Here is a 25,440-nt window from a genome sequence, read left to right as displayed (position 1 = left end):
AAACATAATCCTGGTTTTTAATACAGAAAATATATTTAATTTTCCAAATTATGTATTTTTCATTTTGTGCACAACTTTTTCTATATTTTGCATTATCTTTAAGCTGGACTACAAGAAAAACTTAAAAAACAATACTTAATTTAAGGGCATGAAGGTAGTTCTGTTTCTTTCTTCTTATTATCACTAGTTAGGTAGTAGGTCTGATAGATCTGCAGTTTTAAAGGAAAGTAACCTTTCAATAGCCAAACAAAACCACTTATTGTCTAATATAACTTCTGCTCCCTTCTGCCTACAAGTCTTTCCTTTTGTGAAAGACATGCTCCTTAGAACTTTCTGCTAGGTTGGATGCTGTCTGATTCAAGTTGATTTTTGCTCAAATAAAAGCATAACTCAGTTCATCTTCTACCACATCTCAGCATAAAAAAAGGCCAGTCTGATTTTTACTTTTTAAAGGAAGCTGCTATTTTGTTTTCTCACTACAAATTCACCACATAACAAAGGTTCCTAGGTAGTGTAAGTTTGATCATAGACTCCAGAAAATGAACGACAGGTTTTCCTCTCCCAAGTGGAAATGATAAGGTAGAGCAACAGAAATTCTTAGGTCCAAGCCTTGTTCAGCCAGGTCTCCCTCCTCCCTCCACACATTCACACTTGTCTTTCTTTCTCCTGCTCTCAGGAGAAAGGTATCCCAAGGTCTCACTAAGGGAGACAGAATCTGTATATATCCTTCCTGCTTTAAATGAAGTCACCAGTAGCCTGGGCAGCTGCGGGGCAAAGCAATAGTTTGGGAGAAAGGGAGCGTGCTGCTTGAACTGATTAGTTTAGACGCTTTCCCTGTGTTCTTGCTATGGGCACATCAGCAGCGTGCCCAGTGCAAGAGAAACCATGTCGCCGCCAGGCCATATCTCAAACTCCTGCCTTCCAACGCACGTGCTAGTCCAGCCTGGGGCTCGGGTCCCGGCCCCGCCCCATGACGGTACAGGGCTCGGGTCCTTCAGCCCCGCCCCCGGCCCTGAACTCGGCTTCTAGCCCCGCCCCTGCAAGGTGCCCCCGGGAACCCTCGGCTGGTGGGACTCGCTCTCCCGCCGAGCCGGGTGGGGGCGGAGTCCGGCCTGGAGCTGTGAGAACCGGAGCGGCGGAGGTGGCGCCTGTGTCGGGGAGCCGGCATTCGCGGCCATGACAGTGGTGGCCCGCGGCTTCTGGCTGCTCCGCGGCCGCCTGGGCCGAGTGTCGGCGCTGAGCCGGATCGCTGAGTCGCCCTTCGTGGCGCCAGGAGCGGCAGGGCAGGCGTTCCGGGGCTTTCGGAGCAGCGGCATGAGGTATGAGCGCTCCCGGACGCTCGACCTCCTCTGGGGTGGGCGCTCCCGGGTGCGAAGCCAGTGGCTGTGGGAGGGGCGGCCGGGCGCCTGCAGCTGGCGCGGGCGAGGCCTCGCGCGTGTGACCGGGGCTCCAGGGCAGCCGCGCGGCGGGTCGGGGGCGAGGCCTGGCTTCGCTCCGAACTTGGCCTTGCAGGCCAGGCCGGCTGGTCGCATCCGCCTCAAATCAGGCAACTTGGATGTTCTCTGCGCACACTGGAACGTTCCATGTTTGCAGCAGGTGCAGTTGAGTGACTGAGGAAGACCTTTGAGACCCAGAGAAAAGGGGCCATAAAAACACGTGGTCTGCTTGTTTGAAGCATTTGTTTGGTTTTGGTTATGGCTGTATTTCGTAAACAAAGGAGTGGGCAATGGCCAGATGGTTTAGTTTATGAATTTCTTTGTTGGTGGTAATACTGAGATCTTTTCCAGCTCTACAATTCTTAATGATTTCACAAAATCAGACATTAATCTTGACTTTTCGGTGTTTCTCTGTATGGCGCTTCCCAAATGTCTGCAGTCTTAGATTGACATGATCAATCTTAGATTCACTGCATCTCTTTGGACCTTGTTGCTGGCTAGCAGATTGCGAGTAGGTTTTAACTGTTCTGTACAAATGGTACACTTTGTCCGTCCGTCCGTTACTTATAGCTATTATACAAACTCGATCTAAGAAGCTAAGAATAATTTCTTTGAACCCAGAGCCAGTGAGTCCATTTGTTTTCAGACTTACAGGGATTTCAATAACGTTCTGTAACTGCAGTTTTACGTGGCCAGAGATTGTGCCTTACTCGTCTTTTTGTAGCCCCATGCCCAGCACTATGCCGGGAAGAAAGGAAAGCTCAATAATGAGGAAACATAATGACTGTTGATTTAACTTAAATTGATTAACTCTTCATTGTATACATTTGGATCTTAGTCTTGCGTGATTGAAGTAAAAAAAAAATTCCTATAGGGTTTACTTTGGACTTAGTTTGTAATGACTGCTGTTTGTCTTCCAGAGAATATGTGAGAAAATAACAATGACTCACAGTTCTGACTGTAGAAGCTCTCATGGTGTCTGAAAAAAATTACCAGTTGGTTTGGATACAAACTCTGCAACCTAGGAAAAGCAGATTCTGTAGAATTCTCTTTGCATTTCAGAACTGAAGGAATTATGTACCACAGTCACACTATTTAGATAATTATTTGCTGAATTTGAGTTATTTTAGGGCTTCTTCCCAGAGTGAAGATAACCTTTTTCAAATTGTGTAAGTTGGTTAATTTCCCTTTGTCAGATGGTGTAAATAGATAACCCCATCATCCTGTCTTCTCCAGGTATCAATACACTGAATGAGAACCGGAACAGCTAAAAACCTAACTATCTCATTGAAGCCACTTGTTGTCACACACACATGCAGATACACACATGGATCATTCAGAGGTTTTTAAATTGAATTTATGGTCTTTTATAATTTAAAATAATTGACTGGAATAATTTTGGAAAGCTATTTTTAATGTAAATAAAGAAGTGTTACTTTCAACCCAGCTGCTTTCAGGTTATAGCTGTATAGAAATAAGTAATACCTTTGATAGGTTCTTATTTTTTCAAGGCAGCACTAGTTAGGTTAGGATAGGTGGCATTTTGACATCCCCTTGTCACTAAGTACTGTATATGAAGATGAAGTTGGCTGGAAGGTTGAGAAACACCTGTGGACTGATGGGTCTCGGGTGGGGAGAAATCCGGACAGTGTGTTGATGCTCATTGGTGTCTCTTTTCTCTTCTAGGACCAGCAGAGAGAAGAGATTCCATCTTCCAGAGGTCGCCACTGTCTGCCTCCCCACTTGTCCCCATCCTCGGTCATCTCTTTTAACACATTATTGACCAGAGATGTATTAATATGTCTTTTGTTACCCAAATGTTATTGACTGGAGATATATCAATATCACTTGATAAGAAATTGCTGGCCACAGGTGTTAGTCTCTGCAAAAATCCCCCGGTCAATAATGAGTTAATATGTAGTGACACATTAGTTGTGTAGTTATTCATAGTGAATGTGGTTTAAATCCTACACTATCCTCTTGACTTGAAATATGAGCCTTAGTGTTTTTCTTACTGCAGTGAATCTTTGAGTTTGATGAACTCTTTTCCTAATGATATTGACTGTTTTCAATTAACAGATTTATTACCAGTTTCTGGTATAGAGTCTCAAATGAAACAAAGTATTTTTGATTGTCTTTCATATCTTTGGCTAATTAGATACTTATAATGGAACATATAAATACTTTTTTAGTAGAGAATTTCAAGAAATAGTGTTTAACAGAATTTGAAAATTACAAAATTATTATTTATTGTTTAATACTTAATCTCAGAATGGTTTCCCTTTAAAATTTGAAGTGAGTTTTCCCCCATTTACTCATGATAAAATAGATTTATTAATTGAAAGAAAATATATTTAAATGTCAAGGAAATAAATGAATAAGTCCCTTCTGTTTGTTGCAGCTTATTGTTTCTTGAAATGAATTACCTAAAAAGCCAAAAAGTTACAAATAAAATATTCTTGGTGATTAAATTTTCCCAATTTGGCCTTGCTGTGTGAGAAGTTTATAAATCAAAATGTGCTTGGGTTGTAAAACATCATATGAGCCTGGCACAGTGTTTTTAAGTGTATGGAGCTGAGCAGCAGTCTATCTCATCTGGAGGCAAGGTTACAGCAGACTTTTATGTTAATGCCATTCTCGAGGCAGATTTTCAGGTATCCTCCAACAGAGGCTTCCCCAAACCATGCTTTACTACATCAACTCATTTATAGTAACTAAATGGATATCCCAAGGGTTTTTTTTTTTTTTTAATAAAAAAACCTATATTTTTGGAACTAGTAAGAGATACTGGTTTATGTTATGTAAATAATCATGTCTTATAGGACTTCCCTCGTGGCTCAGATGGTAAAGAATCTGCCTGCAATGCAGGAGACCCAGGTTCAGTCCCTGGGTGGGGAAGATCCCCTGGAGAAGGAAAGGGCTACCCACTCCAGTATTCTTGTCTGAAGAATCCCATGGACAAAGAAGCCTGGCAGGCTACAGTCCATGGGGTTGCAAAGAGTTGGCCACGACTCAGCAACTAATACCTTCTTCTTTCGTAGGATGGATAGTTTTAATAATTTTAAAAAGACAAATTGTATATGTACACCTGTTTGTTTTTCTTGAGACCCTCTCTTCTAGTATTTACTCAGTTTCTCTGTCTGCTATAGAATTGATTTAAAGATCATTTTATCCTCATGTGAAGCTTAAAGAACCCAGACTCCACTTAGTACCATTACTGAAGCTGATTTTCCATGGAATTATTTCAACCAAGATCGAGTTTGTACCAATGGCTAGCAAGGGCAATTTCTCAAAATCACATTTTATTTTGCTGGAAAATTGTGATTTCTGAGTCTTGATGCCTTACCTCTCCTAATGACAATAAGCTATGATAGCCATCTGGTTACAGTTTTTATTTCTAAGCAGTTATTGGTGGTGGTTTGGTCACTAAGTCGTGTCCTACTCTTGCGAGTCCATGGACTGTAGCAGTTATGTCATTTTAAATTTAAAACATAAATGTTTCACCATTTATTGTCTCATATCTTAGTTTTATATCTGTGCTTCAGCTGTTCAGAAATAATATGTTCTAATGTAATTTCTCCAAAATCAAGTTTTCTGATTAAAATGGATCAACAGGTGAACAGAGAAAATTAATACTAATCTCAGATCTTGTTAGTCATGATTTTAGTAATAATCTAGCAATTTCTTTAATGACCCAAATCTTTGTTTTTCAGATGCTTTGTAGTTATATTATTCTTTCATGTTAATACCCTGCTGCTGCTGCTAAGTCGCTTCAGTCATGTCCGACTCTGTGCAACCCCATAGACGGCAGCCCACCAGGCTCCCCCATCCCTGGGATTCTCAAGGCAAGAACACTGGAGTGTGTTGCCATTTCCTTCTTCAATGCATGAAAGTGAAAAATAAAGTGAAGTTGCTCAGTCGTGTCCGACTCTTAGCGACCCCATGGACTGCAGCCTGCCAGGCTCCTCCATCCATGGGATTTGCCAGGCAAGAGTACTGAAGTGGGTTGCCATTGCCTTCTCCAGTTAATACCCCAGTTAGATGATAAAAGTAGCAACAAAGAAACCCAGCAGATTACCTTCTATGGTCACATACTCTTCATGAAATTCCATGGAGCTCAATGAAGATTTTTAAAAATAATTTGGTTTAAGGATGATTAAGTTGTAGAAAGATGCTTAAAGATGTAGGAGCTTGGGTGAAAAGTGAACTCTCCAATGAGTGGGATAAATTAATGATTAGTAATTAGTGAGATTTACTATTAAGAAGTGCAGTCTGGACCAGAAAAAAATATCAACTAATTTGTGTTCAGAATGGGATATAATACAAACCTAAATTAGTTTTAAAGACGACTTCAGGGTTGATAGTATCCAAGAAGTTTTATCCAGCTGCTCCTGTTAATATTATATCATAGGTATTTTCTGTGTTGCCATTGTTTTTGTTAACATTTTATTGGCTCTGTAATATTACATTAAGTCAAATGGCCTTAATTTACCTAACCATTTTGCTGTTGGTTAATGTCTAGTCCTTGAAATATGAAATAATTCACTCTCAGATGCAGGTCATGTTCCTGTCAACATCATCATACCAACCAGGTTTGTTCACTTAATGATCCGAACTCTACTTAGGTTTCTAGAATTACTCTCATTAAAGAGTATGCCTCGAACCAAGAGACTATTCAAAGATTCGTCATTCTAAACTGAGGGCATATTATAATTTAAATAGGAGTTTCCTTTTCCCACTTTGGCTATTTATTAACTCTGCAATGAATATCATCTTTCTTTAAGCAATCCAGTTGTATTGTTGAAAAATAAATTCGTATTAATTAATGTTTCCTAACTCTGTGTTAAACATTTCGCTGAGATTTTTCACATATAGTTTGTCCTTCAATCCTCATAACAACTGAAAGAAGTAGACACTATTACTATTCCCAATTAACAGATTAGGAGACTGGGACTTAGAGAAATTAAATAACTTGTCCATGATAACACAGTAAATAAATGGTGAAGACAGAGTTGGAAACTGCATGATCTATCCAGTGCATTTCTCTACAAGCAATTTATAAATTTCCCTATTGCTTATCATCGTTGTGAAAATTCTTATTAAATTGCAGAACTTTTGTGAATCAAGACACCAGATTTTGCATATAAATCTTAAAAATTGTGTTGTCAGATTTCCTTAATACAGGGTATCTCTTTACTTGGGAATTCATGGATAGAATTTAAGTATCCGTAAACTTAGATGGTGGAGAAGGCAATGGCACCCCACTCCAGTACTCTTGCCTGGAAAATCCCATGGACGGAGGAGCTTGGTAGGCTGTAGTACATGGGGTCGCTAGGAGTTGGACACAACTGAGCAACTTCACTTTTACTTTTCACTTTCCTGCATTGGAGAAGGAAATGGCAACCCACTCCAGTGTTCTTGCCTGGAGAATCCCAGGGACGGGGGAGCCTGGTGGGCTGCTGTCTATGGGGTCACACAGAGTTGGACACGACTGAAGTGACTTAGCAGCAGCAGCAGTAAACTTAGATGGGAGGTCACTAATCTCTACTAAATTTAGCATTTTCTTCAATTGTGAATGTTTGCCTCAAACCACAGTAGTAGGAGTACAACTTATAATATTCCCAGCAAAAATACAGGTATGTTAATAACACAGTTGATGCAGAGATCTCCAAACATATATACACTCACCAGTACTCTTTGATATTATGTAGTAATTAGACTTGCCACTAGGTGTTTTATTTAATGCTTTTTTTAAAAAAAGTATTTGATAACACTATTTCAATAAAACTGGTTTTCTGTAAACCTGTGTATTTTATGTTAAACATTTTAAAAATTTGTTCTGAGAAGATGTACATGGGATTTAACAAACTGCCCAAGTGTTCTCATAGTACAAAGCTTAGCATATAAGATTTTTTCTGCAAAAATTATGGATGTTTAGGTTGTTGCTGTTGAGTCACTAAGTCATGTCCGACTCTTTTGCGACCCCATGGACTGTAGCCCCCCCCCCAGGCTCATCTGTCCATGGATTCTCCAGGCCAGAAGACTGGATTGGGTTGCCATTTCCTTCTCCAGGGGTTTAGGTTGTTACTGATGTTCTAAGTTACAGGTTAGAGTTCTGAAGTTACAAAATTGAATGAAAGAATCATATGTAATGGAAAGAATTTGCTTTACTTTTTATTGACTTATGGAAGTATAATTCCTTTACTTCACAGTGTAAGATAGCATTTGGGATGTGGAATGAAATTTTTTTTAAAAAACCTTAAACTTAACATTTCTAAATATTAATTTACTTTAAAAAAAAATTCACTTGCTTTGAAAGGCTCCCTAGTATCAGTTAGTGATTGGTTTTATTCCATACGTAATTTTGCCCTGGTTCCCTTGAGTTTGTTTTGTTACTATTGTTAATTTGAACCTCAAAATCTTCAAATTTTGCCCTAAGATACAAAGCATTTAAACTATGCTAGCACCTGCTGAGATATTTTCATTGCTAATGACTGTATTAGGTTTTTTCATCTTTATAGATCATAAAACAGTTTATTACAGCTCTAATTAAAGTTGTGGTTGAAAATGAGATTAAAATATAGATGCAGAAGCAAGATGTCAAGTATACAGATTAAATACACTGTTGTTTGTGAGTGGACTTTGATTTACTATTTTGTGAAAGAGTATTTTGATACACAAGAAAAGTAGTGATTTTTTTCCCCTCCTGTGTACTACTTTGTTTTAGCTAATTAAACACTTAATTTAGTTCTAGGAACCATAGATTAGGATGGTTGTAGTTTATTTTCTGGAAAGTGAATAGGTAAATGGACAAGTTCATAGAAAACACTAAATGTTGATGACTTTTTGTTGTTGTTGTTAAGTTGCTAAGTTGTGTCTGACTCTTTGTGACACCATGGACTGTAGCCCACCAGGCTCCTCTGCCTATGGGATTTCCCAGGGAAAAATATTGAAGTGGGTTGCAAATTCCTTCAGGGGATATTCCCGACCCAGGGATAGAAGCCATGTCTCTTGCATTAGCAGGTAGATTCTTTACCACTGAGCCACCAGGGAATCCCTGATGGCTTTTTAGTCCCATATTACTTCTGGTTCTCTGAATATTTCTCCGTCTATTACTTAACAGAAACTAGGAGAGCCATTTTTACAAATGAGTCAATCGACTCTTAGTCAAAGCTTCTTTTATAAGGTCAACAGAGACTATTCCCATTATATACATGAGGAAATTGCATGCCTTTGAAAGCAGTTAAGTAACTTGGCCAGCTTTTAAAGGTAAACAGGGCTACCTCTCAGGACTTCTGGCTTTGGGTGAGTAATTTGTAGTGTGTTGTGCTGCCTGACTGCTAACTCTCTTCCCTGGCCCCTCCATTATGACATATTCTTTCCTAATGAAGGAACTTGTAGTGCTAGCTGAGCAATGGGAGAATAAACTGCTGAAAAGGAGAGCTCCTTGTCTTGCCTTCTTTGGGGGTGACTTGCAAAGTTTCTGCCTTTGCAGGAGATGTCACCTGAGCAAGTAATGACAGGGTGCATTGTGTGAAAGATATCTAAGGGTCAAATTGACTTCACTTTTGATTTGTGTTAATGGCAATGTCACTGTATAATTTTTTGATGCAATCACATTTTTAAGAGTTAAAAAAGTAAGATCACACTCAAGTACTGCAATTCAGATTCTTGTTAAATGACGGCTACTCCATTTCTTCTAAGGGATTCTTGCCCACAGGAGTAGATATAATGGTCATCTCAATTAAATGTGCCTATTCTTGTCCGTTTTAGTTCACTGATTCCTAAGATGATGTTCACTCTTGCCATCTCCTGGTTGACCACATCCAATTTACCTTGATTCATGGACCTAACAGTCCAGGTTCCTATGCAATTTTGTCCTTTACAGCCTCAGACTTTACTTTCACCACCAGACACATCCACAACTGAGCGTCATTTTGGCTTTGGCCCAGCTGCTTCATTCTTTCTGGAGCTACTAGTAATTGCCCTCTGCTCTTCCCTAGTAGCATACTGAACACCTTATGACCTGCGGGGCTCATCTTCTGGTGTCATATTCTTTGTCTTTTCATACTGTTCGTGGGGTTCTTGTGGCAAGAATACTGGAGTGGTTTGCCATTCTCTCCTCCAGTTGGCTAAGTTTTGTCAGAACTCTTCACTGACACTTACTCGGTGAAAAACAGGAGATTCATCAAAAGTTCTTCCCACAAATTGGGATACTTTGAATTGGGATTAAAGATGTATTTATTTACTAAGGCTGCCATAAACAAAATACCACAAACTAGATGGCTTTGTAGAGGAGGGGATACTCTCCTCTTTTTTTTCTCAGTTCTCTGAGCTGGCAATTGAAATGAGAGAAGGCAGATTAACCCGAAAAAAAAAAAATCAATAAAAAAACTTATTAACTATGTATGAGGAATTTACATAAACATGAAGAGTTCCAAAGACAGGCAAGATGAGGTATATATACATTATTATTATGAGGTATATATACATATATATAATGTATATATGTATACATTATTCTGGACTAAGGAGAAGAAGGTAAGTGTCTAGGACTTCAAAGAGAAGTAAGGTAATTCACAGGAATATGAAAAGAGTTAATGTTTGTGAACAAATGTTTGCCTGGCCATCTAGAGACAGAGGGACACAGAGGGAACTTTAATCAAACCAGCCTTGCTAGGTTCCTCCCTGTCCACCACACCTAGTTCATACTTTAGTATGGTTATCTGTGGTGACAGCTCCTTTCTGGAACTGGAATTCCAATTCTTAAAGTTCTCTTAGGCATTTGGGAGAAGTTCAAAGGTTTTGTCCCAAATCTTTTGGGCCTTGGTTGTTTTCAGCTGGAAATAATCTGCATGTCAAGAGTGTCACATCTTGGGGCACCCTGCCCTGAACCTCATCAGTTTAAAACAACAGCAACTTAGCCTCACATTTGTAGAGGCCAGGAGTCTGAAATCCAGAGAATCCACAGAACCACGCTCTCTTGGCCTGTTGTTGCTGGCAGTCCTTGGCTTTTTTTGGCTTACAACCGTATGACTCCAACTTTGTGTCTATAGCCATGTGGCCATCTTGCCTCTGTCTTCACGTGGAGTTCTCTCTGTCTTTTTATAAGGACAAAAGTCATATTGTATTTATGGTCACTGAACTCCAGTGTGACTTCATCCTGCAGCTTAATTACATCTGCAGATGCCTTATTTCCATATACGATCACAGCCGTGGGTACCAGGGATTAGGGTTTGAACATATCTTTTGGGGGACACAATTCAACCCTCAGCAATAGAATTTCAAAATTGCTTGTATAATGCTTGAGGCGTCATTGTTTAATTAGCTCAGTACCTCCTTTTGGAGGGAAGGGGTACATTTCTATTGTAAGCTTTGGTTTCAGTATTTGTAGTTCACTAGATGTTTCAAATCTGAACTCTTCATTCCACCCTTGTCTGGCTTATATTTTTGAATATGTTAATAATTTCCAGTAGATTTTGAACAAAATGCAATGCTTTCTAGCTCATTTACAAAATATATTTTTAAAATCATGTAGGCAGGCAGTGAAGAGAGTACATTCTGTGATGACATAATTTTTTATATTCAATACAAACCTCTTCACAATAGCTTTGTAATTTATTTATAATAACTGAGCTTATGTGTACAATATTTGTTAATTTGTTATCAATTTATACTTCTGGGCTTTCTCCATGGCTCAGAAGCTAAAGAATCTGCATTGCAGGAGACACATGAGATATGGGTTCCATCCCTGGGTCAGGAGGATTCCCTGGAGGAGGAAATGGCAACCCACTCCAATATTCTTACTCTTGGCAGGCTACAGTCCATGGGGTCCTAAAGAGTCCTAGTTGGTAGATTGTATGCTTGTTTGCATACTTATGGATACATGCCCCATGACCAGTTTCAAGCATATACACATGCTTCATAGGTTTCTTTATATTGAAAGTGTTAATGCAAATTCACATGCCTGATGCACAATAGGATTTGGGAGTAGAGAAAGGTTTACAGCAAGGCAATGCAAGGAGATGGGTGGGTCATCCCCTGAAAAGCTGCAAGTTCCCCGAAGAGTTTCAGCAGAGCACTTTTAAAAGCCAAGTGAGGGAGGTGAAGTGTCTCAGGGTCTGTGATCAGCTCATGCACAATTCTCTGACTGGCTGATGATGAGGTAGAAAAGTAGTATCCCAGGGGTTAACATTATCGGTCCTTAGACTCCTGGTGGCCTGGGGCTATGTGTTCATCATTGTCAGATAGTTAACATCTTTCATTTGTTAGCATGAGGGAGGTTTTTTTACATCTGCAAAACAGCTCAGGAAATGTGCTTCAAATATTATTATATAGGTACTTCAGAGAGGAGCTAATGCAAAAGATATGGGGGAAAGCCTGTCCTGCGAAGGCCTCATGGGGTCCTGCTTGGTTACAAAGGTAGTTGACCACTTATCAGGAATACTAGAATGGGGATTTTTACTTTGAGCATGATGGGGGTGTAAATCAGTGGTTCTTAACTGAGGCTTGGCAGAACTACTTTATAAAGGTTTTAGTTAAGCCCAGTAAGATTTTTAGATCTAGCCTATAGCATCTCAGAAAGTTCCTGGCAATTCCTTTGCCAATCTGGCTCATCAATTGTGAGTCCTATTGTGTTCTGTAAAACAAATTTTGTCAGAGATGATGAAGGTTTTCTTAAGAGACAAGAAGGGCAAGTTCTAGAGGCAAAGATGGTTTTCACATTAGAATTAAGAATTTTCCATCAAAAGTAACTGTAAAATAAGTGAAAAGTCAAACCATATACTGGTGATACTTGATACACAGATATAACTGGTGTAGACTTAAAAAACAGATGTAGCCTAAAAGTTGAGAGTTATGTTTTATTTGGCGGAAATTTTTAGTACTTAATCCTGGGAGGCAGTATCATCTTAAGTATCCCTGAGAGAACTGCTCCAAGGAGGTGGAGTGGGGAGTCAGGTTATACAGAAGTTTGAAACAATGAACAAGTAGTCTGAATATCAAAAGTATTTTTGTGAATTAAAGAAAACCAGATATCTCAAGGAATTTAACACTTTTCTATGTATGGGAAGATGCAAAAATCTGGGTTCACTGAAATCACTCCTTTCAATTGCAGCTCAGCTATCTGGGGCCAGCCTGCTGTGAATCTTCACATTCTAGTTCTTTGGTGCTCACCATAGAGAGTGGCTGCATTGCAGTCTGATGGCTGCCAGGTGGCACAGGTCTTCTCCCTCCTGAGTGCCCTGGAGGGCTGGAATCCCTGATGACTGTGACATCCTTGTTTACCGATATGGCAGGAAATACTCCATTTCTCACTGTTATGAGATTAGTGTTCAGAATGCATAAATAGCTACTACAAATTAGGCACAGCTAATAACCCGTTAGAAAAATGGTCAATAGAGATGAACAGGCATCCCGTAAAAGAGGAACTCCAGGTGGCCAATAAACCTATAAGACATTCAACCTCTAGTAATTAGGGAAACACATACTTAAACTACAACAAAATGCCATTAAACTAATGTGTTATGTAAAAACTTTGACAATCTCAAGGAAGTAGAAATTCTTAGACCCTACTGGTGGATGTATGAATTAGTGCAACCACTTTGAAAATAAGGTGGCATAAACTGAACACATATAAATGCATCCTATAATCTAGCGATCCCATTCCTGGGTGTAAACCTTAGAGAGATATTATGTTTTATATTTATATCATATATAAATGTGAAATATATAATGTAGCTCATATATTGATGTACATTTTGTATAGTATATATGATATATGTTATTATATTACATTATATAGTATATGATTATATTTCTAATGTTTGAGACACAAGCATTAGTTTAAATGATAAAGGAAAGCAATGGAATTATAAAGTCCAATTTCAGGATTGTGTTTAACTCTCTAGGAGAAGATAAGGTTTTGATAGGGGAGGGTTTCAATATACACAATTGCAGTGATGATGATAATACTTTTTTTAAACTGGGTAGTAAGGTTGTTAATTTTACTGTTTTTTTCTTTTCATATGTTTCATACATATCTTGCATTTATTCACTTTTAATTCAGGATCTATTTTGATACCATTTTAAGATAGAAAGATAAATATCCATAATACTACGTATCTCACTGTTTTATTCAGTCAGTTCAGTTTAGTCGCTCAGTCATGTCCGACTCTTTGCAAGTACATGAACTGCAGCACACCAGGCCTCCCTGTCCATCACCAACTCCCGGAGTCCACCCAAACCCATGTCTGTTGAGTCGGTGATGCCATCCAACCATCTCATCCTCTGTTGTCCCCTTCTCCTCCAGCCCTCAATCTTTGTCAGCATCAGGGTCTTTTCAAATGAGTCAGCTCTTCTCATCAGGTAGCCAGAGTACTGGAGTTTAAGCTTCAAAATCAGTCCTACCAATGAACACCCAGGACTGATCTCCTTTAGGATGGACTGGTTGGATCTCCTTGCAGTCCAAGGGACTCTCAAGAGTCTTCTCCAACACCACAGTTCAAAAACATCAATTCTTCTGCACTCAGCTTTCTTTATAGTCCAACTCTCACATCCATACATGACCACTGGAAAAGCCATAGCCTTGACTAGACAGACCTTTGTTGACAAAGTAATGTCTCTTCTTTGTAATATGCTGTCTAGGTTGGTCATAACTTTCCTTCCAAGGAGTAAGTGTCTTTTGATTTCATCACTGCAGTCACCATCTGCAGTGATTTTGGAGCCCAGAAAAATAAAGTCAGCCACTATTTCCACTGTTTCCCCATCTATTTGCCATGAAATAATGGGACCGGATGCCATGATCTTAGTTTTCTGAATATTAAGCTTTAAGCCAACTTTTTCACTCTCCTCTTTCACTTTCATCAAGAGGCTCTTTAGGTCTTCTTCACTTTCTGCCATAAGGGTGGTGTCATCTGTATATCTGAGGTTATTGATATTTCTCCCGGCAATCTTGATTCCAGCTTGTGCTTCCTCCAGCCCAGCGTTTCTCATGATGTGCTCTGCATATAAGTTAAATAAGCAGGGTGATAATATACAACCTTGATGTACCCCTTTTCCTATTTGGAACCAGTATGTTGTTCCATATCCAGTTCTAACTGTTGCTTCCTGACCTACATATAGGCTTCTCAAGAGGCAAGTCAGGTGGTCTAGTATTCCCATCTCTTTCATAATTTTCCACAGTTTATTGTGATCCACACAGTCAAAGGCTTTGGCATATTTTTCATTTAATTCTTCACTTAATTTTATGCAAACATTTTAACATATTGCTATTTTTATAGTTATTTTCAGTGGCTACATATTAACTCCAAAAAACTGTAATACAATAAACAATTTTATTCTGATAATCCCACAGATATTTTATAAACACAGTAGTAAATATAAGCTTCCTGTGCTACACAGCTTACAGTGTTGTGAGGGAGACAGTAATTTTAATAAGGATTGAAGAGTCTACATGAGGGTAAGAGCTGGGTGCTGTGGGCACTCTTAGCAGAGGCAGATCCCCAGTTTGAAGGTGTCAGGGGACATTTCCCAGATTGCCTTCCAAGCTGAGGCTTGAGGACTGTGTGGGAATGAATGAGGAGCAGATTTGGTAGGGATGTTAGAGAAGTGAGAAGGAGGATGAAGAGTGTTTTAGGTCAAAGGAATAGTGTATGTGAAGGCCCAGAAATGAGAAACCAGCACAAGCGGTAAGTTGAAATGCAGCTGTGTGTACTGTGGGACTTGGGCAGCACCATGAGGCTGAAGAAAGCTCATGCAGAGGCATGTCAGCTACAGAACATTTGGATTTGAATTAAAATTCCCTTTCCCTCAGCATTTCAGGTCAAAAATTTTGGAGTCATGTTTGACTTCTGTTTTCTTTACACCCTATATTCAATCTCAGTAAATCCCAGTGGCTCCACCCTCAAAATAGATTCAGAATCAGACTACTCTCAGCACCTTGACTGCCTGCTCCACCCACGTCCAAGCCACCATCATCTCTTGCCTGAGATTCCACACTAGCCTCTTCACTGGTGTCCTCACTTCCCTGCTTCCTCCTATAGAGTCTCCACATTTTAACCAGTTATCACTGAATAATTAAAATCAGGTCATGGCACTCCTCAAATCTTCAAATGCCTGCTTTCTCACAGTAACAGCCAGCGTCTTTCCAAAGGCCTGGAGTACAATGTGATCTGAGGTCACACTCCTCTGACTTTACATCCTGTTCTCACCCATTCATTTGTTCTTTCCACTGCAGCCACTGGCCTCGTTGCTATTCATCAAACATACCAGGCATGCTCCAGCTTAAAGTCCTTTGTACTTGCTATGTACTTCCCTTAGCCTAAATTCTTTTCTCCAGGTAACCACAAAACATATTCCTTCACTTCTTCGTTTACAATCAGGTGTTACCCAATTAATCAGAGAAGTGACACTTTAACCTTCTTAAGGAAAATGGTAATTCTGGCCTCCACAAATGCCTTTTCTTTCTATTTCTCACACATAATATATTAAATATTTGCTTTAAAATTTTGCTTATGTCTTCTTCAACTACAAATATAGTTTCTGTGAAAGTGAGTGATTTGTTTTGTGCACTATTATTTGTATTCCTGGTGCATAGAATAGTGCCTGGCATATAAGCAGTTTTCAATATTTATTTATTAAATTAATTTTCTCAATGGGTATATAGTCCAGTTTTAACAAGGGAGCTGGCATGTTTCCTTTTGGAAAATTGCTCTGGCTGCAGTGTGGAGAATGGACTGGCAGCGATCGAGATCTGAAGGTGAATTCTTAGGAGCTGCGTGCTTCTATGGCTGAACATTTGAGTTGTTGCTGATATTTAAAAGTTTTCAACAATATGCATGTTTTAAAAAAATCTAATTTCTTTATGCACTGAGGTCTATATGAGCTTAATGTGTGTGTTTACCAGTACTTCTAGCAGGTAGACTGATGCAGGCATCTTGCATTGGCCCTCCACTAATTCAGGGTTGCTTCATTTATCCTTAAATTGTGTCTCCCACAGAGCCAGGCTTGCTCAGCCTCCCCAGTGACTGGGGAAATCAGTGGGATGGACCAGCTACGACTGAAAATGCTCTAAGTCCCTCTTCATAATTGGGTAGCAATCATATGGGTGTTTACCCGTAAACACCAGCTAGGCCAGGCTAAACCATGTCAGCTGTAATTAGCAGGCCAATTTAGCACATCAGTGCTATCATGTAAAGTTAAGCCCTGTCACCTCAGCCTCGAACAGAAAAGGTACAATCAAGTTTAATCTGCAAATAGATTGTCTTTTTGGAAGTCAGGAATCAGTTTATGCCATTATCATCGCTGACATTCTCAAGGTCACACAGTTTTGTAGTTTCTAGGCTGTAATTATCCTGAATTATGTCCAGTGTTGCCAGTTTGACAATAATCTATGAATAAATCACTGTTTTTAACAGAGAATTGGCTAATAAAACATGTAAGCAGCTGCATTGCTATTCATATGCTGTTAAAATGCAACATGGAGCTCAGATGGTTTTATATTTTAAAATACAAATGTATGTTCTTTACATCTGAAGTCACTTCTTTAAAAGGAACACATGTATACCTGTGGTGGATTCATTTTGATATTTGGCAAAACTAATACAATTATGTAAAGTTTAAAAATAAAATTAAAAAAAAAAGTCACTTTTAAAGAAGTGACTTCAGATGTATGTTAGCAGATAAACTCATTTCTAAAGCAGACTATTTTGCCTATCTGAATATTGTTGACACAACTTAATTTTTGGAGAGTATTTTTTTTTTTTACTACTTCTTATTTTATTTATCATTTATTTATTTTATTTTATTTTTTTCTACCTCTTATAAATGAATCATGTTGAAATTGTTTGCCATATCTGCAGGCCCTTAGTACTTATTAATATAGGAGGTCCTTGTTCTTTCAGTATTAATGTGTGTGTGTGTGTGTGTATGCGTGCTCAGTTATATCTGACTCTTTGCAATCCCATGGACCGTAGCACACCAGGTTCCTCTGTCCATGGAATTTTCCAGGCAAGAATACCAGACTGGGTTGCTGGTTTCCTTTTCCAGGGGATCTTCTCAACTCAGGGATCAAATCCATATTTCTTGCATCTCCTGCATTATCAGGCAGATTCTTTACCATTGGGCTACCTGGGAAGGCCCTTAGTATTAAAAGTCCACTTAAATGAATCAATAACAAATGAGCATCAGGAATTCAAAGTAAATAATGAAAAAAGTTTGTTTCTTAATCCTGAAAAATAAAATTTAAACTCAAAAGTGAATGTATTTTATTTTTTACCTTATTTAAGTCTAATAATTATGTATTAATACCAATTATTAGAATGTACAAAGATACAAACTACAAAAGGTCACTCAAGAAATGATAGATAACCTAAAGAGCCCTCTGTATTAAATAATTTAAATTTGTAGTTTTAAACCTTGCCACAAAGAAAGCCCAGGGCCGGACAGCTTCACAAGTGAATTCCACCAAACATTTAAGGGAGAAATAAAACCAATTCTACACAAACTCTTTTGGAAATGTGAAGAGGGATGGATACTTTCTAACTCATTCTGTGAGGGCAGTTTCACCCTGATACCAAAACCAGTTACTTGTTTACCCATGGTTATGATTATTATTGGGGCTTCCCAGGTTAAGAATCTGGTGCTAGTGGTTAAGAACCCACCTGCCAGTACAGGAGATGTAAGATCCCTGGGTCAGGAAGATCCCCTGGAGGAGGGCATGGAAACCCTCTCCTGTATTCTTGCCGGGAGAATCACACAGACAGAGGAGCCTGGAGGGCTCCATAGGGTTGCAAAGAGTCAGATACGACTGAAACGACTTAGCAGACACATGATTATTAAAATACACTTTCGTGTTGAATTAAAGAAGTGGTTTTCAAACATGATCATGCATAAGAATACCTGTGAAAGCCTGTTAGATGTGCAGATTGCCAGGCTGTCTCTTCTCCCCCAGAGGTCTTGAATCATGGGTGTGGTGGAGGTGGGGGGGCGCGTCCAGAAATTGCAAGTTCAGTAAGCTTCCCGGGCAATTTTGATGTATGTATCCATAGACTGTATTTCAGGATCACTTCTTAGCAGAATATTGTTGACATCAAAATTGCATGAACCTGGATGAACCCTGTAGACCACTGGTGCCAGGTTGAAATAGGGTATTCTTGATCTGGTTCTGCGTGTGTGTATACCAACCTGTCAGAAAGGGGAGCTGACTTATTTGGAAGGCGTGACAGATTTCATTTTGTTTGTGCTGGCTGATATTCATGATGCCTGCTCTAATTAGAACATAAAAGTTGTACAGGTGATTGAAAAAATTAAGTTGGTAAAGGTTTTTCTTTCCTCCATTTCTCCTCCTGCATAATATTCATTGACCTGCATTTAGTGTTTTGTATAATATTCATGCGCTATAGATCATGCTTTCACCAGAGCTTTTGATAGTGAAAGGACGGGGGCACCAGATGGAACTATTTTTTATTTTATCTAATACCTTTAAAAACTAAACATGCAGTAGTGTGTGCATGCATGCTAAGTCGCTTCAGTCGTGTCCGACTCTTTGTGACCCTAGGGACCATAGCCCATCAGGCTCCTCTGTCCATGGGATTCTCCACTGGAGTGGATTGCCATGCCCTCCTCCAGGAGATCTTTCTGACCCAGGGTTTGAACCCGCTTCTCTTATGTCTCCTGCATATAGTAGGAACAATATTAATTCACCACTTTTAAATTTGAGATCATGGAGAGCAGTAAAGCCTTCCCATAATGCATCCATTTTTGTGCCTTTCCAGAGATAAATTTATGTCATCTATCAAAGTCTAGCATGCTTTACCTTCTTAAGCACTTATATAAACTGCCATGAAGTAATGTTTTGTGCGTTTTTTTTCTGTTAGAAATAATGCCTTGGTGTGATCAGGGTGGCTGGGGTGGTGGTGTGGGAAGAAGAGGAAACAGCCATTTGCTTCCTGACCTGATCCCCATCAATGACAAGTATGGCAGTACTGGCAGCTGTTGTCACAGAGTCCGAGAGCTGTGGAACACAATTTTTCTTGGAGTAAATGAGAGCAGCTGTGTAGTATAGAGCTCATGACTTCAGGATTTTGTACTGGATGTACTATTAAGAGTGAACTGACTTTGCCTCTGGGTCAAAAGGCTATGGGGCCAGGTATATACAACTTGTCTGGGGCTTTGGAGATAGGGGCCAGTTTTAACTCGACTGTGCTGATCTGTCTTTTCTGGAAAAAAAAAAAAAAAGCAGAGCTTTTAATAGAACCAATATTCTAGGTCTTGAGTATGTGATTCAATAATTAAAAAACATACAGGTGAAAGTGATGAAGAAATGTATACTATAGACAGATCATAATGCAGAACTGAAAAGCAGAGTTGGACTAGTTTTTAAAAGTTATGAATGCATTTCTGAACCTGAAGAATGAGGGTCAAATATATCAAAAAAATCAAAGTTTGGTGCTCGCTTAGGGGATCATAGACGTTTTGTTCACTCTTGTACTTTAAATTGATGTGGCTGGATAGTCCTTACTGCCTTTTTAGTAGTATATTTGTTTTTTGTTTGTTTTCCACAGATATGATGCAATTATTATCTCAGGAACTGAAATGGCCAAACAAATCCAGAAAGAAATCCAACATGGCGTGGACTCTTGGGTTTCCCTTGGGAACAGAAGGCCTCACCTCAGTATCATATTAGTGGGTGATAACCCAGCAAGCCACACGTATGTCAGGAGGAAGATTAAAGCCGCCGCCGCTGTAGGTGGGGAGCATTTTAGCTGTACTTGTTACTAGATAACCTTTTCTGGTTTTAGTGTGATAACTATGAATGATAACTGTCGACTAAATGCTATTTGAATAATATGTGTTATTATTATTTACTGCCATTCTGTAGATTATTTAGGTCCCAACATTCACATTCATTTCTTACTCTTTTTTTTCTTCAAATTTCTTTAAATCAACTTAGTGTGATTTCTGATCCTATTGGGAAACATGAAAGCAACTTGTTACATTTAAAGGGCCTGTTTGTTTGTGTTTTTTTTTAATCACATTAACCTGGCTAGTTCATGGCTGTGGTGGTGGTGGTGGTATTGGTATTTTCACTCTCCTCAATCCACTAACAGTAGCTCATCACAAATAAGTGCAATTTGTCGCATGGGATACTGGGCCAATGAATGCATGTGAATCATAAGAAAACATCTGTACCATTTAAAAGTTCCCTCCTGATGGTGCTTTGAACATCACTTTTGTAGAAAGGCCTTTTCTTTCAGTGGGACAAGAACAGAGGGAACCAATCAAACACTGTGTAAGACACCATTAATGAAAAAACACATCATTGTTAGTCAAGTGACTTTCTGTACTTGTTTTTCTTTCAGGTATCTGTAGTGAGATCATTCTAAAACCTAAGGATGTTTCTCAGGAAGAACTGTTGGATATAACTGATCAATTGAACACGGACCCAAGAGTCAGTGGTATATTAGTTCAGTTGCCACTGCCAGGTACATAATGCTCTTCTGTGTATCTAATTTGGTTAGGGGCAAGGACATCTTTCAACATTATTTCATGACACCACAAGTCATTTATAAAATAGGTTCAGAAAGGGACTAGCTATTACAGTAGCATTCAAGGTGGCAATTTCTGAATGACATGCTTATCATGACTGAAAATTGTGAAAGAAAACTTTAGGCTTTGGCAATAATACATGCGGTTCTTGTTTTGCACAATAATGCGAGACCATGAAAATGACTAAGTTGAAACTGGGCAAAAGAGCTTAACAAATCAATAGGAAAATAATAATTGTTCTGTGACCTTTAAAATGTTTTCTCAAAACATTACCATGGTTTATAAATGTGTAAGGAGATGAAAGCTATGGTTTTTCCAGTAGTCATGTATGGATGTGAGAGTTGGACTATAAAGAAAGCTGAGCACCAAAGAATTGATGCTTTTGAACTGTGGTGTTGGAGAAGACTCTTGAGAGTCCCCTGGACTGCAAGGAGATCCAACTAGTCCATCCTAAAGGAGATCAATCCTGAGTGTTCATTGGAAGGACTGATGTTGAAGCTGAAACTCCAATACTTTGGCCACCTGATGCGAAGACCTGACTCACTGGAAAAGACCCTGATGCTGGGAAAGATTGAGGGCGGGAGGAGAAGGGGAGGACAGAGGATGAGATGGTTGGATGGCATCACCAACTCAATGGAGATGAGTTTGAGTAAACTCTGGGAGTTGGTGATGGACAGGGAGACCTGGTGTGTTGCAGTCCATGGGGTCGCAAAAAGTTGGACATGACTGAGCGTCTGAACTGAACCGAAGCAGATGCAAAAAATAATGAAACTAATATTTATCCAGTATACTGTAATTTAAACATTAGAAACATTGAGCATTAAAGTACTTTATTTCATTGCCAAAATCTTATCAAGAGGAGTTTGAAGAGTTACTTGCTTTCTTCTCATCATATAACTTATATGGAGCAAGCATTTTTTCTATGCCTTGGTGAATTAAATTGTCAAATTCTTTTTAAATTTGGATTAACTTCCATTTTGTCCTTTGTCCTTTCAAAGTCATGAAATATCTCTGAGAATTTCTTTAGTGTGAGGTTTGATTCTGGTGTCACTTCCTCTGGGCGTTGTCATCCTTTTTGTTCCTCATTTATTTTGATCCGTTTGCGATGACTAAGTTCCTTTGGCTTCACAGCTGCATCATTCCAAAGGACATGGTATCAGCTTCTAGGGTCTTTTCCTGTTTCTTAATCAACCAACCCATTTACAGTCCATTAAAATCCTACGGAAGCGACTTTACCTTCTCTTTTACATTCATGGCCCTCACCTTCTTGCTAGCCTAGGTCTCTTTTATCTTTGCTTTGCTGTTGCCATCTTCAGATCTTCTATTCACATCTAATTTTCACTTCCAGCATCATCATGTTTATTTCTTTGTTGAACTTTCATCTTTATGGGCTAATTCCCTCTTTTGATTATGTACTTTTATGAAATGTCAGTGAATTTATCCCTGAAACCCAAGGAGGCAATATGATTTGCTATCTATGTTTGAATTGAGTAACATATGTACAGTGACCAAGCATTCACAGACTTCATCTGTTACTTACATAGTGATATTTGGACCAAAGAGTCGGCATGCATGCATGCATGCCAAATCGCTTCAGTCATGTCTGACTCTTTTCAGTCCTGTGGACTGTAGCCCTCCAGGTTCTTCTGTCCAGAGGACCCTCCAGGCAAGAATACTGGAGTGGGTTGCCATTCCCTCTTCCAGAGAATCCTCCTGACCCAGGGATCAAATCTGCATCTCTTAATGCATCTCTTTGGCTGACAGGTTCTTTACCACTAGCGCTACCTAGGAATTCCATCATACAGAAGTGGGTTGCCATTCCCTTCTCCAGGGGATCTTCCTGACCCAGGGTTTGAACCTGAGTCTCCTGCATTGCAGGCAGTTTCTTTACTGTCTGAGGGTTGGCAGCTCTTATATAATTACTCACAGTTAAGACACCGTGATAACTAAAATTTGAACTGTGTTGTTGGAAGACAGGTGTCATTTGACTGAATTATAGCTCTGAAATTCATGCATTTTTCAATGAGCAAAGCAAGGAGTAGCCTGAATATTATAGATTATAGTACTTTTGTGCAGTTTTGAATTATTTTATAGGTTTTGACTTGCAGAAAGTAAAGCTGAATGATGCAGTTGTCTGTGTTCTTTGTATGGTACTAGTATTTTAACTTATCTAATAATATAATTTAATATCCTAGCTATATGTTATAACATTTGTGCTGTTTAAATTACACTCCAGATTCACATTTCTAATTCTTTTCCTCTTATATGGCTGCATTTAAAATATCAAAAAGTTGGAACAGATCTTAGAAGTTATTAACGTTTGCCCTTAAGAAAAATGCTTCTGACAGATAATACTATAGATTTAGCATAGTGATTTATCCCATACTTTTATAACTACAAAAGGAATTCAACACATACAGCAAACTCATGTGATATCATAGACGATTAGGGCCTAGAAAATGTCAGGGGTATATTAACATCACAAGTCTCTCCAAAATTTTTTTGGCATTGAGTTTAAACCCAGTTGTTTGGCTCATGCAAAATAAGAATCTTTTTATTTTTTTGGTACTGCTGTATTTGCCAAGCAACGTTCTTGTGGTTTTCAGTTTTTAAATTTCCCCCACTTATATTTGTATCCAATTCAGATTGTTATAGAAAATGTATCACAAATTTCCAAATATCTAGTTTGTCTTAAAGAATTAAATTCACATCTGTAGAAAATTTACCCCTTTATGGGCAATATTCCTTATTGAATTTGCTAGCAATTTGCCACTAGATGGCAATGGTGATCTGCTTGTACTAAAATAGAGTACCTTTTAGAAATGTTCATTTTAGAAATATACAAGCAGCTCATGCAGCTCAATACCAGAAAAATAAACGACCCAGTCAAAAAATGGGCCAAAGAACTAAACAGACATTTCTCCAAAGAAGACATACAGATGGCTAACAAAGACATGAAAAGATGCTCAACATCACTCATTCTCAGAGAAATGGAAATCAAAACCACAATGAGGTACCATCTCATGCTGGTCAGAATGGCTGCTATCAAAAAGTCTACAAACAATAAATGCTGGAGATGGCGCAGAGAAAAGGGAACCCTCTTAAACTGTTGATGGGAATGCAAACTAGTATAGCCACTATGGAGAACAGTGTGGAGATTCCTTAAAAAACTGGAAATAAAACTGCCATAAGACCCAGCAATCCCACGGCTGGGCATACCCAACGAGGAAACCGGAATTGAAAGAAACACGTGTACCCCAGTGTTCATCAAAGCACTGTTTACAGTAGCTAGGACATGGAAGCAACCTAGATGTCCATCGGCAGATGAATGGATAAGAAAGTTGTGGTACATATACACAATGGAATATTACTATTAAATATTAACTATTTAATATTAAATATTAAAAAGAACACATTTAAAGCAGTTCTAATGAGGTGGATTAAACTGCAGCCTATTATACAGAGTGAAGTAAGTCAGAAAGAAAAACACCAATACAGTATATTAATGCATATAAGTAGAATTTAGAAAGATGGTAATGATGACCCTATATGCAAGACAGCAACAGAGACACAGATACAAAGAACACACTTTTGGACTCTGTGGGAGAAGGCGAGGGTGGGATGATTTGAGAGAATAGCATTGAAATATGTATATTACCATATGTGAAATAAATCACCAGTCCAAGTTCAATGCATGAAACGGGGCACTCAAAGCCCGTGCACTGGGACGACCCTGAGGGATGGGAAGGGGAGGGAGGTGGGAGGAGGGGTTCAGGATGGGGAACACATGTACACCCATGGCTGATTCATGTCAATGTTTGGCAAAAACCACTACAATATTGTAAAGTAATTAGCCTCCAATTAAAATAAATAAATTAATTAAAAAAAAGAAACTGAGAAGCAAGAGCCAAAGGGATATGGTGATAACACTTATCTGGATGCTTTGAGAAAGGGCAGTCTTCTACCTTGCTGAAGAGCCAATAACATACAAAATAACACTGATTAAAATTAAGCCTTTATTATAAGCATTATTATATTCTTTACATTTATTGATTCATTGGATCCTCACAATTTCCCAATGCAGATGGGGAGCTATTATTATGTACATTTTACTAATGATGAATTTGAAGTACAGAGAAGTTATGTAACTTCCTCTAAGGTCACAGAGCTGGTAATTGAGCTGGGATGTGAACCCAGGCTCACAGGTCCCTCATACCTTTACTATTATGTTACCACCCTCACCAACTTGTCAGTGTTAGCTCGTGAGTAATGTGTGCTTACTATGTGGCAAGTATTCTTTTATAGGGATGATTTTATTTACTCCTCAAAATAGCCTTATGGGTAGGCATTATCTTCTTCATATTGCAGGTGAGAAGACTCAGCTATATTACTTATCGACTTAATGTACATTATACTGGTACACAAAATTTGTTGTTTAGCAGAATAAACTGGAATT

General features: G+C 38.9%; 1 protein-coding gene across 6 annotated transcripts in view; it reads left to right on the top strand.

Annotated features, from left to right (window-relative positions):
• The first annotated feature begins 946 nt into the window (after positions 1-946).
• MTHFD2L (methylenetetrahydrofolate dehydrogenase (NADP+ dependent) 2 like) overlaps positions 947-25,440 on the top strand; it is a 146,725-nt gene continuing 122,231 nt past the window's right edge. Inside the window, exons 1-4 of one of the 6 annotated variants that reach the window (XM_044945786.1) lie at positions 1,215-1,319; positions 3,123-3,156; positions 20,000-20,184; positions 20,798-20,920. In XM_044945786.1, the coding sequence (XP_044801721.1) occupies positions 20,031-20,184; positions 20,798-20,920 (277 nt within the window). In that variant the 5' untranslated portion in view covers positions 1,215-1,319; positions 3,123-3,156; positions 20,000-20,030. Of the gene's footprint in view, positions 1,320-3,122; positions 3,827-19,999; positions 20,185-20,797; positions 20,921-25,440 lie in introns of those variants that run through there. The other 5 variants (XM_044945784.1, XM_044945785.2, XM_006059643.4 and 2 more) reach the window with 5 other exon arrangements.

The sequence above is a fragment of the Bubalus bubalis genome, chromosome 7, assembly GCF_019923935.1.
Source record: "Bubalus bubalis isolate 160015118507 breed Murrah chromosome 7, NDDB_SH_1, whole genome shotgun sequence".
Lineage (NCBI taxonomy): Eukaryota > Metazoa > Chordata > Mammalia > Artiodactyla > Bovidae > Bubalus > Bubalus bubalis.
This window is presented reverse-complemented; position numbering and strand designations above follow the sequence as displayed.